Source organism: Poecilia formosa, unplaced genomic scaffold (assembly GCF_000485575.1).
Source record: "Poecilia formosa unplaced genomic scaffold, Poecilia_formosa-5.1.2 Scaffold15, whole genome shotgun sequence".
NCBI lineage: Eukaryota > Metazoa > Chordata > Actinopteri > Cyprinodontiformes > Poeciliidae > Poecilia > Poecilia formosa.
In genome coordinates this window covers 3,397,788-3,412,387 of record NW_006799954.1, presented here as the reverse complement: position 1 = coordinate 3,412,387, position 14,600 = coordinate 3,397,788, and the positions used below count along the sequence as shown (strand labels likewise).

Here is a 14,600-nt window from a genome sequence, read left to right as displayed (position 1 = left end):
ATAGATAGATAGATAGATAGATAGATAGATAGATAGATAGATAGATAGATAGATAGATAGATAGATAGATAGATAGATAGATAGATAGATAGATCTGCGCATTTAAATCTATCTGCGCTCTCTCTCTCTCTCTCTCTCTCTCTTTCTCTCTCTCCTCATCTTATTTCCTCCTCTCCTGCTACTACAGTGCACCTTCACTTGTTCAGCCCTCAGTCTGAGAGGAGGAGGATGATGATGACATGTGATTGGCCAGGCGGGGACTGGTAGTCCGGGGGTTGGCACTGCGAGGCTTTTCGTTGCTCCCCATGTTCATGTTTACACCTTTGCTGACCGGGACGAGAGGAGACGCGGCGCGCCGGGGTCCGGTGGACAAACTCGGAAGTAAAGTCTTTGGGTTATTATTATTTTTGCTGGAACCTGTCAGCGTTTTATCTTTTGCGCTTCTTTTTTGTTTTTGTTTTGTTTTTGTTTTTGTTTTAGCATAACATTTTATTTTTATTTTTTTTATTATTTATTTATTTTTGGCGCTTTCGTTTAATTTCTCCGTCCAGCGCAACGATGCGTCAAAGTTTTTGGTGACTCTCAGTGCATTTGTGCGCTAAGGGCTGGGAACCAGGTCAACCTGACAGATCCTGCCTTTAAAAATAGTGAAACATCTCAAAACAAACTTTTAATGCGAACGGAATTAAAGTTTGGGCGATGGATGCTTTTTAAACCAAAGGACAAGATTAACTCGCGTTTTTGTACAGTTGATGAACTCGAGGGCGTTCAAGCCAGCCTCATCCTGTGGGTAAAGACCGTGCAGGACAGTAGCCCCCCTCGGTGCGGAGGCGCAGCCGGAAAAGATGTGCCCTCTTCGGATGCAGCGTGACCACATTGTCGGGCCTTTGGTTCTTCTCCTGGTCTGTGGATTTGTGGCGTCTGGCACGGGTAAGTTTCAACTCACATGGCGAGACGCGCGCACAGCATCCAGCTGTGCTCACAAAGCGAGCATTTTAATCAGTTTGAAGAATTTAAATCAAAGTCATCCAGGTTACCTCTAAACCCCAGAGTGTTGTCTATGAAGGGGGGAAGCAGCGCGGGGGTCTGGGACCTCCTGCTGACGAGCGTTTTCTTTCTTTTCCACACAGCAAAGTCTCAGCGTTACAGTAAACCTGAGCTCAGAGCTCTCTTTTTTTCTTGGAGCGGAAAAATCAAAGTCCCCCGGTGCGCAGGGAGTAATTAAGGTTTTGCTCCATGCCTTCCTGGCCTCTCCACCGAGGAAAACGCAAAGAAAAAGCCATGTGAAATGAAATAACACTTGACAAACTTTCTCATCCTCAATAAAAGATACATCTTTTTAAGCACGGGTTGCTACATTTCCTGGGAACCCGCTTATGAAATCTTGAAGTTATCATTGTAAACTATTTATGCTTCTTCAATGTATTTTTCATTATGCTGGAAAGTTGCAGTCAGAGTAGCTCAGACTGAGGAAGGGACAGGCTGGGATTTGAGTGGCATGGACTGGTGTAAAGTTCTCACACTGTGATAACTTTGTGTAGAAATACCACAACATGACAGTACATACACAGAAAATGAATCTAAACATTTTCATAATTGCTTTTTTTCTCCCCTACATCTTAAGGACAACTATTATTACGGTACTATTTCCACGGCATCTAAAACATCTTAAATATTGTAATAATGTCATTTTTTTCATTTTGATGTTAAACAAAATTGTTGAAAAAACACAACTGGCTGCTAAACTTAAATACTTCATAAAGCTTTCCAACTGTAGTTTAATAAGATGTTTATTTATTCAAAGTGTTGGGTGGCATTCACATAGTATGATGCTGCCACCATCATGTTGGTTTTAGTTTTCACAGAAGCATAGTTTGTCTTACTTTCTTTCTTTTTAACATATTTTTATTTTGGAAAGCTAAAAAAAAAAAAAATACAACAATTTGATTTAAAAAAAAGTGTAGATAGCTTCTTTCAGCCAGCTGTCCGGAAGTGTGACAGCAAGAAGGTCAGAGGAAGGGGAGCATTCAGGCACTTTAACTGACATCTCATCAATGTAAATGGTTGGATCAATGTGGCTGAACATTTTAGCACTAGTCTGTGAACGTTAAAAAATAATTAAAGTCTTGATACTGGTGATCAGCCCCTCCCTGGTTGGACCATTTCGGTTTTGGAGCAGGCCTGTTGCCAGACATAAAACCATACTTCAATAAAGTGCAAACCCCCAAATTTTCTTTTATATACAGTTTAACACAAAACCTGAATGGTTCAAATATTTTTTAGACTGCAAAAAATGTTACTAAAGATTTAAAAACTCAGATTTTAAGTCCATTTTCTTAATGTGTGACAATAACTTAAAAATATATATATATTAAACCTGAAAGCAGAACTGTGAAACATCTTTTTTTTAAGTTAAGGTTATAAATGGCAGGTTTCAAATCTTCTTCACTTATCTTCCTATTTGGAAATTAAAGTTAGAATTGATGTGAGAAAATTGCAGTTTGTATAAATAAACGCAACATTTGTTAACAGTTCAAAAGTTTCATCGTTCAGGTTGCCATAGAGTCCCAACCAGTCTGACCTGTAATCTTTTAAATTGGATGTTTGGATGCTTTGGTCACAACCCCCAGTATGACAAGTTTGGTGACTCCGATGTCCATGTAACACTTTGAGACTCCTACGTCATAGTAATGACTCTTTAAATCTCATTTCGGTTTAGCCTGTTTGCAGCCAAGTATAGAATCATCCTCCCCTCCCTTCGTCCGACCAGATTGAAAAACAAGGCAGAAATCAGAGGGTTTAGTGGATTGTGGATTAAGCGTGGCGTTCAGTTGGTTAAAAAAAGAACAATGCGGCGTGCTTTGGGGACAACATCTTAGACGACTCTGAGAAATAAATCTGATTCTCTTTTTTTTTCTTCTTTTTCTTCTTTTTTTGTGCTGTGATAGTAGTAATCTTTTGTAGAAATGTATACAGTCTCCCAAGATGTTCATAATTTTTTAAAGGCCAATAAGATACCCCGGCTCATCAGCAGCACCACTACCACCTCTGCTGCCAATAGCTCCCAAGGTCCTTGTGGGTTTGTTATTCCCTGAAGCAGGGCAGAAAAGCAGCTTAGGTTTATTAAAGTTGTTAGCTTTTCTGAAATCCTTTCATGAGAATTGTTGATAAAAAAAAAAATAAAAAAAAAAAAAAACATTGTAGAACTGCAGGGAATTCCGATTAGAGAACCAGATTAGGCATGGGCCGGTTACTGGTATCATGCCACGGTTTAAAAAAATCTATGATTTCAAATATGCTTAAAAAAAATAAAAAATTGCATCTTGTCCTTCCAGATAAATTAAATCTCCATAAAGTGCCAGTTCCTCCAGTAGCACTTCCCAATCCTTTACCTGTTGCAGTGCACTGCCGGTCAGCTGCCTGAAAAGAAAGCCAGGGCATACATAAAAAACATGGCCAGTGATGTGAAAACTAAAGGACCTCCTCGCATTACTTTTATTACAGCCCATTTGTTTTGAAACTTCACTTGGCAAGCTGAGAGCCAGCTCTGTTAAACAGTCTTCTGTAGATAGTCACCTGAGACCAGCTTCTTAAACCTTGTAAAGACATAAACAGCATAAAAGTTTAATAGTCTGAGCAAGAGTGCAACAAAAATAGCTGAATTAAGAGCGTTTGTGTTTTTATTTGTGAATGAATGTTAAAAGAAAAGTTAAAGTCATAGTAATATGCCATGTTACTATGTTATAGGACTCTAGCAGGTGCAGGAATAATGTTGTCTATACTAAGTAAAAGCACCTACGTCACTCATTTTATTATTAAAACTTTGTGTAAATATGCTTTATCATACCATGGGAATCTCATGCTGATCCAAGCTTAGAGCACATGTAGAAGAAGGAGGGGGTGAAGGAGACAATAGCACAGTGTGCACCAGTAAAGTTTCTGTCTGGGAGAGAGGAAGCCAGAGATATATTTATGGCAGACATGATGGGATGGACGGATTGCATTTATCTTCTCTCCCATTGTAGGTAAACCTTTCCTCTGCTGCATCATCCCCCCACGATCCTGTCTCAGTTTCTCACCATTTTGTGGATCTGCTGAGCTTTTTACTTTAGAGCTTTTTTTTTTCTGTGTTGACATATACATTAATTACCGTGTTGCCAGGAACACTTGTCTCAAGTTACTACCCTGATGTCCATTGTTTTTGCAGCATGTGTGTGTGTGTGTACTGCTCCATTCAAGGCTTCATTATAAAACTGAAAGAAGAAAGGGATGTTTATACATAGTTGGTGTCTTTAAGATGAATAGATTCCCAGCAGCACCAATCAGAGGCAAACTTGTGAGCTTTGTTTAGTTTAGATGATTAAATCTTTTGGTAATGCTCAGTAATTATTTACTTTATTCCTTCCTTTCACTGTTTTTAGCATTTTTCTATTAGAATTTAGTAGAGCTAGCTCGTTCTCGCTCCTCCACAGCCTGATATAGAAAGGTAAAAGATCAGCATTTAAAGAACTCCCATCTGCCAAACCGTTTTAAAACAAAAGGCAAAATTATCCCGAAGTTGACATTTTAAATGGTCTTTAGCATCTCAATGATTACTGCAGCCTGAGTTGAGAATAAAGAGTCATGACCCGAAATCTTAAGATTTTCTAAGGGTGTCAAGATTCAAAAATCCAACATGTGCCAAAATAAAAGTCAGAATTTAAAAATAATAACATAGAGAATTGGAAAATTCTTATCTGACGACAGTCTTGCTCTCGCTTGCTCTCTCACAGCCTCAATGAACCGCAGTCAGTTCTTGACATGTTTTAGAAAATACTATTTTCTTTTGAATATCCTGTTGCATTCAGTAACCATGGTGTTTTCACTGCAGCTTAGTATCTGATCAGGTCAGGATTGATCAGGCTGAAAATCGGACGATTCTGACTAGCAGCTGAATTTCTGGTGCTTCTCTTCCCAACAGGTAAAGGATGAAGCAGGTGGAAGGGTCCAGACTGTAAGACAGCAGGGGAGCGAGTGCGATTTAACTGGGCAGTCGGGTGTTGAGCATCAAGAAGCACAACCTGTCAGACAATGAAAGAGAAATTCAATTTGCTTTCTCATTTGTGTCAAGTTTTGAAATCCTCTTCCCCGCGAACATCGCTTGAAGCCTCTGGAGACTCTTGTTCTTTAATATTACATGCCAGCGTGTAAAAGGCTTCTGAAATATTTGTGCCCTTGTTCCGTGGAGGGGTCAGGAGACTTCTGCAACTTTCAGACTGCCAGAGTGTGTGGTTTATATTCACGGGAAGGAAGGAATGTGACAACAAAGCTTACCTTGAGCAGACACCTAAGTAGATTTGGCTTCAAAGACACTCAACAGATTGAGATGTCAGATTAGATTCGAGTGTGTCTGAAACATGTAGTCATAACAAAAGTGCTGTCGGGCCGTTGCATCCGCAGAGGTTTGGACAGGTGGTTGGGCAGCGCGGATAAGCAGCTCTCTGCGAACCAGGTCGGATCCGCGGGCCAGTTCTGCTTGCACACCAAGCCGGACCGCATTCCGTCCTGAGGCAGTGCATTAGTTTTATGGCCGTCAGGCGGCAGGGGATGGGAAGGCTGGCCAGCCCCTGCCCTCTCTGCTGTATTATTCATATGTGCAAAGTGGTCTTTTTTAATATTTAAAATGTGCTTATGATGCTCAAATTCTTGAAATCTGAGATGGCAAAAGAGAAAGAGGTGGGAGGGGAGCCGCCGCTGAGTTCTCCTTAGAGTAACTGACACGGATGGCTGCAGGAGGTGGTGAAGGATTTTTAAAGTCCTAGTCCACATTTATAAATTGTGTCGTCTGAGCAGGAGGACCAATCGCAGCTGGGAGCTATTAGAGATGATGCCCTTTAGCTGAATAACAAAAATTTTATTTAGGATGATGTTTTCCGTCTTTAGGCAAAAATGGCAAAAAAAAAAAAAAAAGAGGAACAGGAAGAGAAACGGGTCTGTGAGAAAGACATTGAAAGACTAATCTCAGGGCAAGGCTTTTAAATATTCTTTATGGGGAAAAAGCTGAAGAAGAAAACTCTATAGCAGTAGCATTCAAGCATCATTAAACCTCTGGCACAGGCCAGACTCAGAGGTACTAAGATGGGGAGGAGGAGGGAAAAAAAGATGGAAAAGCATTCAATGTGCACAGAAACGAAGTTATTGCTAGCAACATCAGGAGAAACAGTAGTTAAAAAGAAAGATATTGTTGAGATGGGAGGTGGGGGGTTGAAAGTGAAAAGAGACACACAAATCTACCAAGAGGATGTTTTTATTAAGGCTCTTATCGATGGAAAGAGCTTGCAGTATTAAGAGCAGACATGTTTAATGCTTTGCCAATACGGTGCATGTTAGACGACGCTATAAATCTGCAGCAAACAGCAAAGGGCTCTGTAAGAGAGCAAAACAACAAGGTAAATGGGAGAGGGAGCTGACTATGAAGAGTGGGAAGTGAAATTACAGTTGTAGTTGAAGAAAGGCTTTGAGCAGATACTGCCGTGGCTGGGATATAGCTTCAAGCACAAGCCACTGTTTCTTCTGCAGAGATAGTAGCTTAAAGTATTTATAGTGATTTAATCATTTTGGTTTAACTGTCTTGTTTGTCTCAGACTAGAGGAACTCCTAAAATGTGTCCCAGGTTTGAGTCAGTATTGGATTGTCAGAGTATAATAATATTCTGCAAGAATAACAGCTTCACATTATCAAAGTATTCACGGAAGAATTGTGTGTGAAAATGAGCTAAATCTGTAGTCAAAACTCATTACATTTTGAATACTCCACAGGTTCAGACATGGAGCTGTGCTAGTGTTGTGCCCAGAGTCTGACCATGTCCATGTATATGATGGAGGAATGCATGTGGAGGGCTCAGCCTAAATGCCTCTGCAGTAATCCAGATTATGCTGAAATAATGTTTTCCGTAGCTGTTTTGGGGTCGTTCATCAACCGCCCTATATGTGTTGAAACAGAAATTCGGACTTGTTTAATCACATAGACTTCAAATCATTTCCATAAATACCCTCTAATTTTTTAAAGTTATTTTATAAAGACTGCATCCCACCTTGTGACTTTCAAAAAAGTGTTGTTTTTTTAAAACAGTTTTCCTCTCAGTGTCAGTGGGACTTCAGTTTGGTTTCTTTTCTCACTTTTGTTTTGCACTTTAAGTCACTGACATGTTGCTTAAAGGCTCTGTTTTGGTTTGTCTTCTTGTATCTCTATTCATTCTCTGTTTAGCTCCTGTTTCCTGGTGTTTTCAGCTCATACAGTTTTCCTCCAGTTCTCCCACAGCTGCACACTGTTGTTAATTAGACTCACCTGTTTGTCATCTGGTAATCACCACCCCAGTTGTTGGATGGATGGATGGATGGATGGATGGATGAATGGATAGTTTCAGTGACAGATGGGAGTTGAGTTTCTGCTCTGCCAGCAGGACGGGGTACCCCCTTCCCTTCCATCACGCCCTGTGGGGGCAGATTGGGTGGAGCCGACATGGAGGCATGAAGAAAACCTCTGTGGGGTTCCATTGTACTTTAGATGAATAGGACACTCCAAAGGGCTTTTTCTGCTCCCTTTGTGTGGAGTAAAGAGGGACAGCAAGAGAACACACACACACACTCCTTCACAACTTCACAAGGAGTGCTGCTTCCTTTTATCTGCTTTCAAAAGGTGTGTCACTATTGCCCAACAATTCATGCAAGTTAAACTTGTTTGAGCTGAAAATGTCTGATTCTCCCGACGATTCATATGCTAAACCAAGCTTGGTGACATCGAATGTTAAGAAGACAGCAGCCTCCCACACATGCTTGCATGCACCCACTGTGGTTTCTGCGAACCAGACCCACGTCCCGTTATGAAGAGGTACCGTTTGTGTGTCTAATACTGGCAGACCTGCTCGGCCGCCAAGAGGAAAAAGTGAGTTAGCGCTGGAATTTTCATTTAAAGATTTCAGCGGCACTCGGAGCGTCGTGACCAATAGGATCTGGATTCTCTGCGGGGGCTCCAGCCAGATCCAGAGCAACCACTTTTACCCCTAAGTCGGCACATACACACGTTGTAAAAGCCATAGCAGTGAGGACTGGAGATCGGAGACTGTGTCAGCTCCTGATTGGCCGCTCTCTGGTCCAGCTCTCTGCGTGTGTCCTCATCTTAAAAGAGGGTTTTTCAGAACATATAGATTCCCCTCATCCTCTTAGTTGAGGTTTTTATTTTGTCTTCAAAGGGCCAAGTCATCTCTGAGACCACAGTCTGTTAATGCTTTCGTGTGTGTGTGTGTGTGTGTGTGTGTGTGTGTGAGTCAGTGTGTTATATGGGCTTGGATAACTGCAGGAAAATATATCTAAGGCTGTGTTGTTATTGCCGTTTACATCAGTGGAGAAAATGTGCTGCACTAATAAAGACAGCAATTTTAAATGGATAGTTCAGGATTTTTAAAGTGAGGTTCGGCTAAGAGGTTACGTGCACTTAATATGTTACATCACTCTCTTGGTATTTTCATTTAGTATAAATTCAGATTTGTTGGTCCCAGAGGCTGGAGCTAACATTTAGTCCCAAAAGGGGCCAAGAACAAAGTGGATTTCTATTTCAACCACATCATAGCAGCTACAGGAATGATCTTTTGCGAATCTTGAACCCAAACAGAAGTCAGTAGATATTAGAACAATAAATGGAGGCAGCGTTCTAGCAATCTTTTCTAGATGAACCATAAACTGTCAACATTGTTTAGTGTTTACAATCAATGTAGATACAAAATACAAAACGCGGCCGCATTGAGGACGAAGTCCTCTATAGATGGGTTGCGCTTTACCCCTGCACCACTGCAGTTCTCAGTTTCCATCAAGTTTTATGCACATTTTGAAGTATCTTGTTGAAATGGTTGCTTGAAAAGGCACATTTCCAAAAAGAAAGCAACTTTAGTTTTGCAAAAAAGCTTTTACGTTTTCTTGAGATGGTTTTTGACTTTTACAAAAAAGAGTTAATGCACAAAACGGGACATGAAAACACATTTCCTGAATTAGTTCTGACATGGCAAACTTTTCCATCCACTGGTGGGTCTCTGCCTTACAAAAGGCACAAAATTAAGCAAAATTTTTAAAGCCAAACTTTAGGAAAACTATGAGGAAAACCTTGTAGTTTTGAGTTTTTGCTGGTCAGGGCCAAATCAATTTTAGCCACCTGTTGCATCTCGATGTTTAAGAAAACTCTGCTTTGGAAATGAAGGACTAATCCTTTCTCTAGTATTTTTTTTTTTTTTTTTACCAATTTCTCACACAAAGCTACAACCCTTAAAATCAATATTAATTTACTACTGTCATAACTCATTTCTTCTTCCCTCAGTTTCATGAAACTCTAGTGGGCATATATGCATAGCTTTGTATCCTCATGTATGCCAACCTCTCTTTCACTCCATCATCATTTCTTTCAGTAAGAGTTTGGGAATTGCTCTTTAGAAGGCAGCGTGAAAAATCCCATTTTTCTGGGTGTAACGCTTATTAGGGTCCCATCTGCCCTTGAGGTACTCATGAATGAGGGGAGGTGTCTGGGTTGTCGAGGAAGGGCAGAGGAGGGGACTCTGGGGGGGTGGGGGGGCTTTGTCATTCCTGTGTGTAAGTGGATGTGGGAGCCACTGGGGGGGCTCATGCGAAGTGCGATCAGTCTCTTAACGCTGCAGAGCGCACACTGAGCAGCTGGTGTGTCTAAAGCAGGGGAATGACACACAGACCTCCCTGGAGAGAGGGGCATGCATGTGCACACCTCTGGCAAAAGAAAGAAGACGGAAATCATTTAGCGCCCTTAGTCTTTGTGGCACGCAGCTAAGCAACAGCAGGACTTTCAGATCATTTACTTTTTTTTCCTTGCTTGGGTTTAAAATTAACTTGGATGATGTCTGTTCTATGTATTAGTGAGTGTAGGTGTGTGCAAGAAGGAAAGGGGCACTGCTTTGATGGATTGTATGTGATTGGCTGCATGTCAGACGGCTGCGACTCCGTGATTTAATGTAGTGCTTGTTGTGGAGCCAAAGCATCATGTTTGTCTCTTAAGCTCATTGTCCCTGTCTGTTCCGGGCGTTGATCTGCTACTTAATCAGAGGCTGGAAAGCGCGTAGTTAAACTCTTGTTGACTCTTCTGCTTTTTTTTTTTTTTACTTTCTTTTTTTCTATTTTCACCCAGAAATGCACTAATCAGTTGGCAGGTGATCAAAATTGATCAATTTTTCCTTGATTGGTTCTAATACATGATCTGCAGCTTAATTAGTTAAAAACATCTGAGTACATTTTTTATTTATTAAATGCATAACAACTAAAAAAATCCATTACTAATTAACAAATGCAACATCTAACATTTTAAATGAGATTCCAGGAAACTGAGTGAAAACACCCCAGAGTCATGTACAAACAAATGTCGACTCTAATAATCTAATTGCTCCACATAGAATAAAAATAAACCCTTCAGTGGCCCCTTAGTGTGTGTATACTTGTGTTCCCTTAATACGGGTTATGGATGGAATCCCTACAGGATGATGCTGCCACCACCATGCTTTTGAAGATAACAATAACTCTCGTTTTTGCAACCAGAAGTTTTTCAAACATGCTTCTTTCTTGTAAACGTATCCTTCTTTCAGCCATCTAACAGTGTGCAGAAGCAAGAGGAAAAGAAAAGTATTAAGTTATTCTAACAATCAAAAAGCTGGAGAAAACTCGAAATCTTGTGCCTTTACTGGATTCTCATTTAAAGCACTTAAAAATGTTGACATGATGTATGGCAGAAAAATGTGGTCTCTATATTGCTGCGCCTTTTTTGAGTTGAATAAAATATTAGGATAAGCGACATGAGCTTTGATGCAGTAACGATCACGTAATTCTTTCAATTTGAGTTGGATTCTTCTGCCAAAAAAACAAAACAAAAAAAAACCCATGACACATTTTATTTCTTCTAGATGTTACATCCCTGGTCAAAGTTGGACTGAGAGAAAATTTGAAATCAGCATTGGTATGGAAAAGCCTAATCCGTGCATCTCTACCATGTTACCTTCTTTCAGCTTCTCTTAAACCCTTCCCCATTTTTTTGATCCTTTAAGATCTTGCGTAGAAAAAAAGTCTGCTATGCAAAATATAGAGCTTCATCCTCAGAGTATAAGGAGATGCATACAAACAGCCGCAGTTGCGGCAATAATCCCCATTTCTGAGCAAACACTCTTGGAACCATAGCAAAGAGCAGCGTGAAAGAACGGGATCTGGCCTCATCCACTCTTTAATTCCTCCACCCATCTTCAGCTTTGGGACCTAATTCTTACTTCTCCTCTCCATGCTCTGACTGGGAGCAAGCACACAGGAAAAAAAGACTCCCTTCTCACTTGGATTCAGGTCTTAATCAAGGGTTGACAAGCATGTCTTGGCGTGGTTTGTGTGTTTGGTGTGTGTGTGTGTGTGTGTGCTTCACATTGATGGGGAAACAAACTGAATTACTCAGGTATCACTCCGTTTTTCTGCTCGGGTCACAAAGGGGTCGTACTCTCTCTCTCAATCAGTCTGTTCATACCGACGCGCCGCTTCTTCGCTCTTCTGGCAGCTCTTCGGATTGCGCAGAAGGAATCCTGTTGTGGTCACCATGCAAAGCGTCATGCATCAGCCGCTGCGGAGTAAGGAGCCATTTGTGCAAAGCAGAGGGATGAGAGATCTCATATAATGTGGCAGATGTACCTGCATGTAATTAAGGCTAGATTTAAGTGTCGGAGCAAACATGCGCATTGAGTGTGTCAGCGGGTGTGTGTTTCAAGCCTCTTACCTGCTGCTGACCAGATGGGCTCTGCAGACGACCTCACGCTCACCTCTTTTCCCCTCCGCTCTGCTTAGATTAGCTGGTGAGCCGAAGTAAGGCGCAGGCATCGTGGTGGACATATGAAGCCCACCACCCCCCACTGCAACGGCCAGTCCCTCCCCACACACACATGTACACACAAATGCAGAGCACATATGCAGACCTCATTCTTCACATTAGATATTTCAGATGACAATATGTTGTTTGTGCGTATGCATGCCTTTGAGTGAGTGAGTGCGTGTGTGTGTGTGTGCGGGTGCGTGTGTGTGTGTGTGTGCAGCACAGTCTGCTGTTTATGGGGATTATGAAAGCAGATGGACAGACATGCTGACTGGTGAGGGTTCATTAACTCTGGGTGTCTCTATTCTGACTCTCACGCTGCTGTTACTCAGCCTCAGCTCACAACTAGTTCAGCAGCCAGAACGTGCGTGCGTGCGTGTGTGCGTGCGTGTGTGCGTGTACTTGTTCAGCTATCCTATTTAGGTTCATTACTGGCATATTTAATGAACTACTGAAGACCAATGGGCCATATGGGGACCAAAATCTGGTCCTGATATAGAGGTAAGGTGTGAATTAGGTTTTGGTTAAGATCAGGGTTAGCTGTATACTAGTAATTGTTAGGGTTAGGGAAAATGTCTGGTTTAGTCATTAAACTATTGTTCCTGCACAATATTATGCTGCGTTCCACTGTTAATCTGGAACTCGGAAATTCTGACATCAAATTCGGAAAAATCCACTGGAGCAACTTCTGAAGTCTGGAAAATTGGGTGCATCTCCAATTATCCCCAGTTATTTGTTTATTTGTGGATGGATGGATGGTTTGACTTCTTGTCCAGATCAGAAAATATAATTTTCCATAGTTTTTCTGCTTATTTCCACACAAATTAAATGTTTTTCCCGAGCTCCCCTGTTTTATGAACCAGAATTATTTCTAAAAAATAAAAATCAGCAGGTGAAGCACACTTCATCCCATCAAGCCACAGGCAGCAGAGCAGCTTTACTCTGAGGTGACCCAGCATCTTGAGGCCGGGGAGCGTCTCCGCAGCATTCTTCCGCTCTGCTAAGGGAGATGAATAGTTACAGCGGATCATTAAACACAAAGCATTGTCTCCCTTTCTATGGCTTCAACCTTCACACTACAGCCAGCTCTCATCCTTATCTTCTGTGGCTTAATTAAAGGAACATGTATCACGTAGGGACAGACAGACACACACACCTGTGGAGAGGCAGACAGGCAGACAGACGAGCTGGCAGATTCCTGGACAGATGGGTTGTTTGGAGCTCCTCTGAGGCCTCACAGCTATCAGACTCAGACAAATTGAGAGCTAGAGGCGTGATCAGAAGTAAGAACATCAGTGAGGGGAAAAAACAAAAAATCAGAATGCTGCAAACACAGTGATTAATCATTCATTTTACAAAAAGAAAAATAGTCTTTTTGATGATATTGAATCTTTGTTGTTCCAAATGAAAGTGGCAAGCGCTCCTCACTGTCTTCACTTCCTCATAACGCATTAATGATAATTAGTCAACAAAGCAGAAGAAAAAATGTAAGAGAAAATCATCTTTCATGTCCCATTTTTGTCTGATAAAACACTAAAGGCAAAAAGCCCACACCAGAAGCATTACATCATAAATCACATTTATTTTTAATCAAGACATCTCTAGAAGTGGCTTGATGCCACATGTAGGGCGGACGCCAGGACATGTTGGCGGGCTCATTGTAACCAATAAAAGAATTGGCACCGCATTTGCATAAGCATTTATCATTATTATTGCTTAAATTCATTTGTCTGTAGCACTACTACATTCAACAAATCTCATCTTGGGGCACTTCACAAAACAAATATGCCCATCCATGTGTAAACATATAAAATCCCATTCACTTCTTTTTTTTTTTCAATTCAACTGAACTATTGATTTGATTGATTACATACAAATAATCCAATTCTAATACACTTTAGCTGAATACAGTTGATCATATCAAGCCAATTTGAGTATAAAGAAACTCAAGTGATTACATCATGTTATTGACTATGCAGCAAAAATAAAACACAGATACACTGAAGCAGATGCACTTTGTGTAAAAAAAACAAAAAAACAACAAACAAGACACCAATTTAATAGGGCCAGTATTAATTTCACTGACTTTGTCCAGGAAAAATACACTTTTAAACACTGAAGTACTAGTCCAGGAGTGCTCTGTAGAACATCTAGGAGAGTATGCAAAGATAATAGCAGTAATATCAGGAATCAAAGATAAAAACTCAATCAACTAGTAAGGAGTTGTTTCTATGACACAGAGAGTTGACAAAGTTTGTGGTAGGAATATTTTGTTCAAAGGTTTTGTGCAGGAAAGACAGACTAGCTACCCAGAAACACACCTGACCAGGAGTACTTTCTACAGAACTAAAAAGCAGCAGAGTGAACACACAGGGTTAATGACGACAAAAGCTCAGTCAGTGAATGCATCCAGAAGAAGCACACAGCCTTAAACAAAAGCATGGAGAGGAAATCAAGCAATTAGCAGCAATGTCCCACTCAGTAGATCCGCCCTTTGTCACACCCTTACACAAAATCCCTAAGGAAGTATTAGTTTCTGTGGGAGGGAAACAAAAGAGGTAACACAAAGTCAATGACAGTCAATAGCTAAAGAGGCAAACTAAAGTCAGTACCAATAAGTGAAGTTTACTTTCTATGGAAAGAAAAAGACCAAGAACACATAAGTTGTTGGCAAAGTTAGTGGTAACTATATATCTGCCAATGGCATCATCCAG

At 40.9% G+C, this 14,600-nt stretch overlaps 1 protein-coding gene across 3 annotated transcripts in view; it reads left to right on the top strand.

Moving 5' to 3' along the window:
* The first annotated feature begins 190 nt into the window (after window positions 1–190).
* The window catches only part of unc5b (unc-5 netrin receptor B), a 71,613-nt gene continuing 57,203 nt past the window's right edge, over window positions 191–14,600 (top strand). For 2 of the 3 annotated variants that reach the window (XM_016668517.1, XM_016668514.1), the window contains exon 1: window positions 191–930. In XM_016668517.1, coding sequence (XP_016524003.1) covers window positions 846–930 — 85 coding nt within the window. In that variant the 5' untranslated portion in view covers window positions 191–845. The remainder of the gene's footprint in view (window positions 931–14,600) is intronic. The other variant, XM_016668515.1, reaches the window with a different exon arrangement.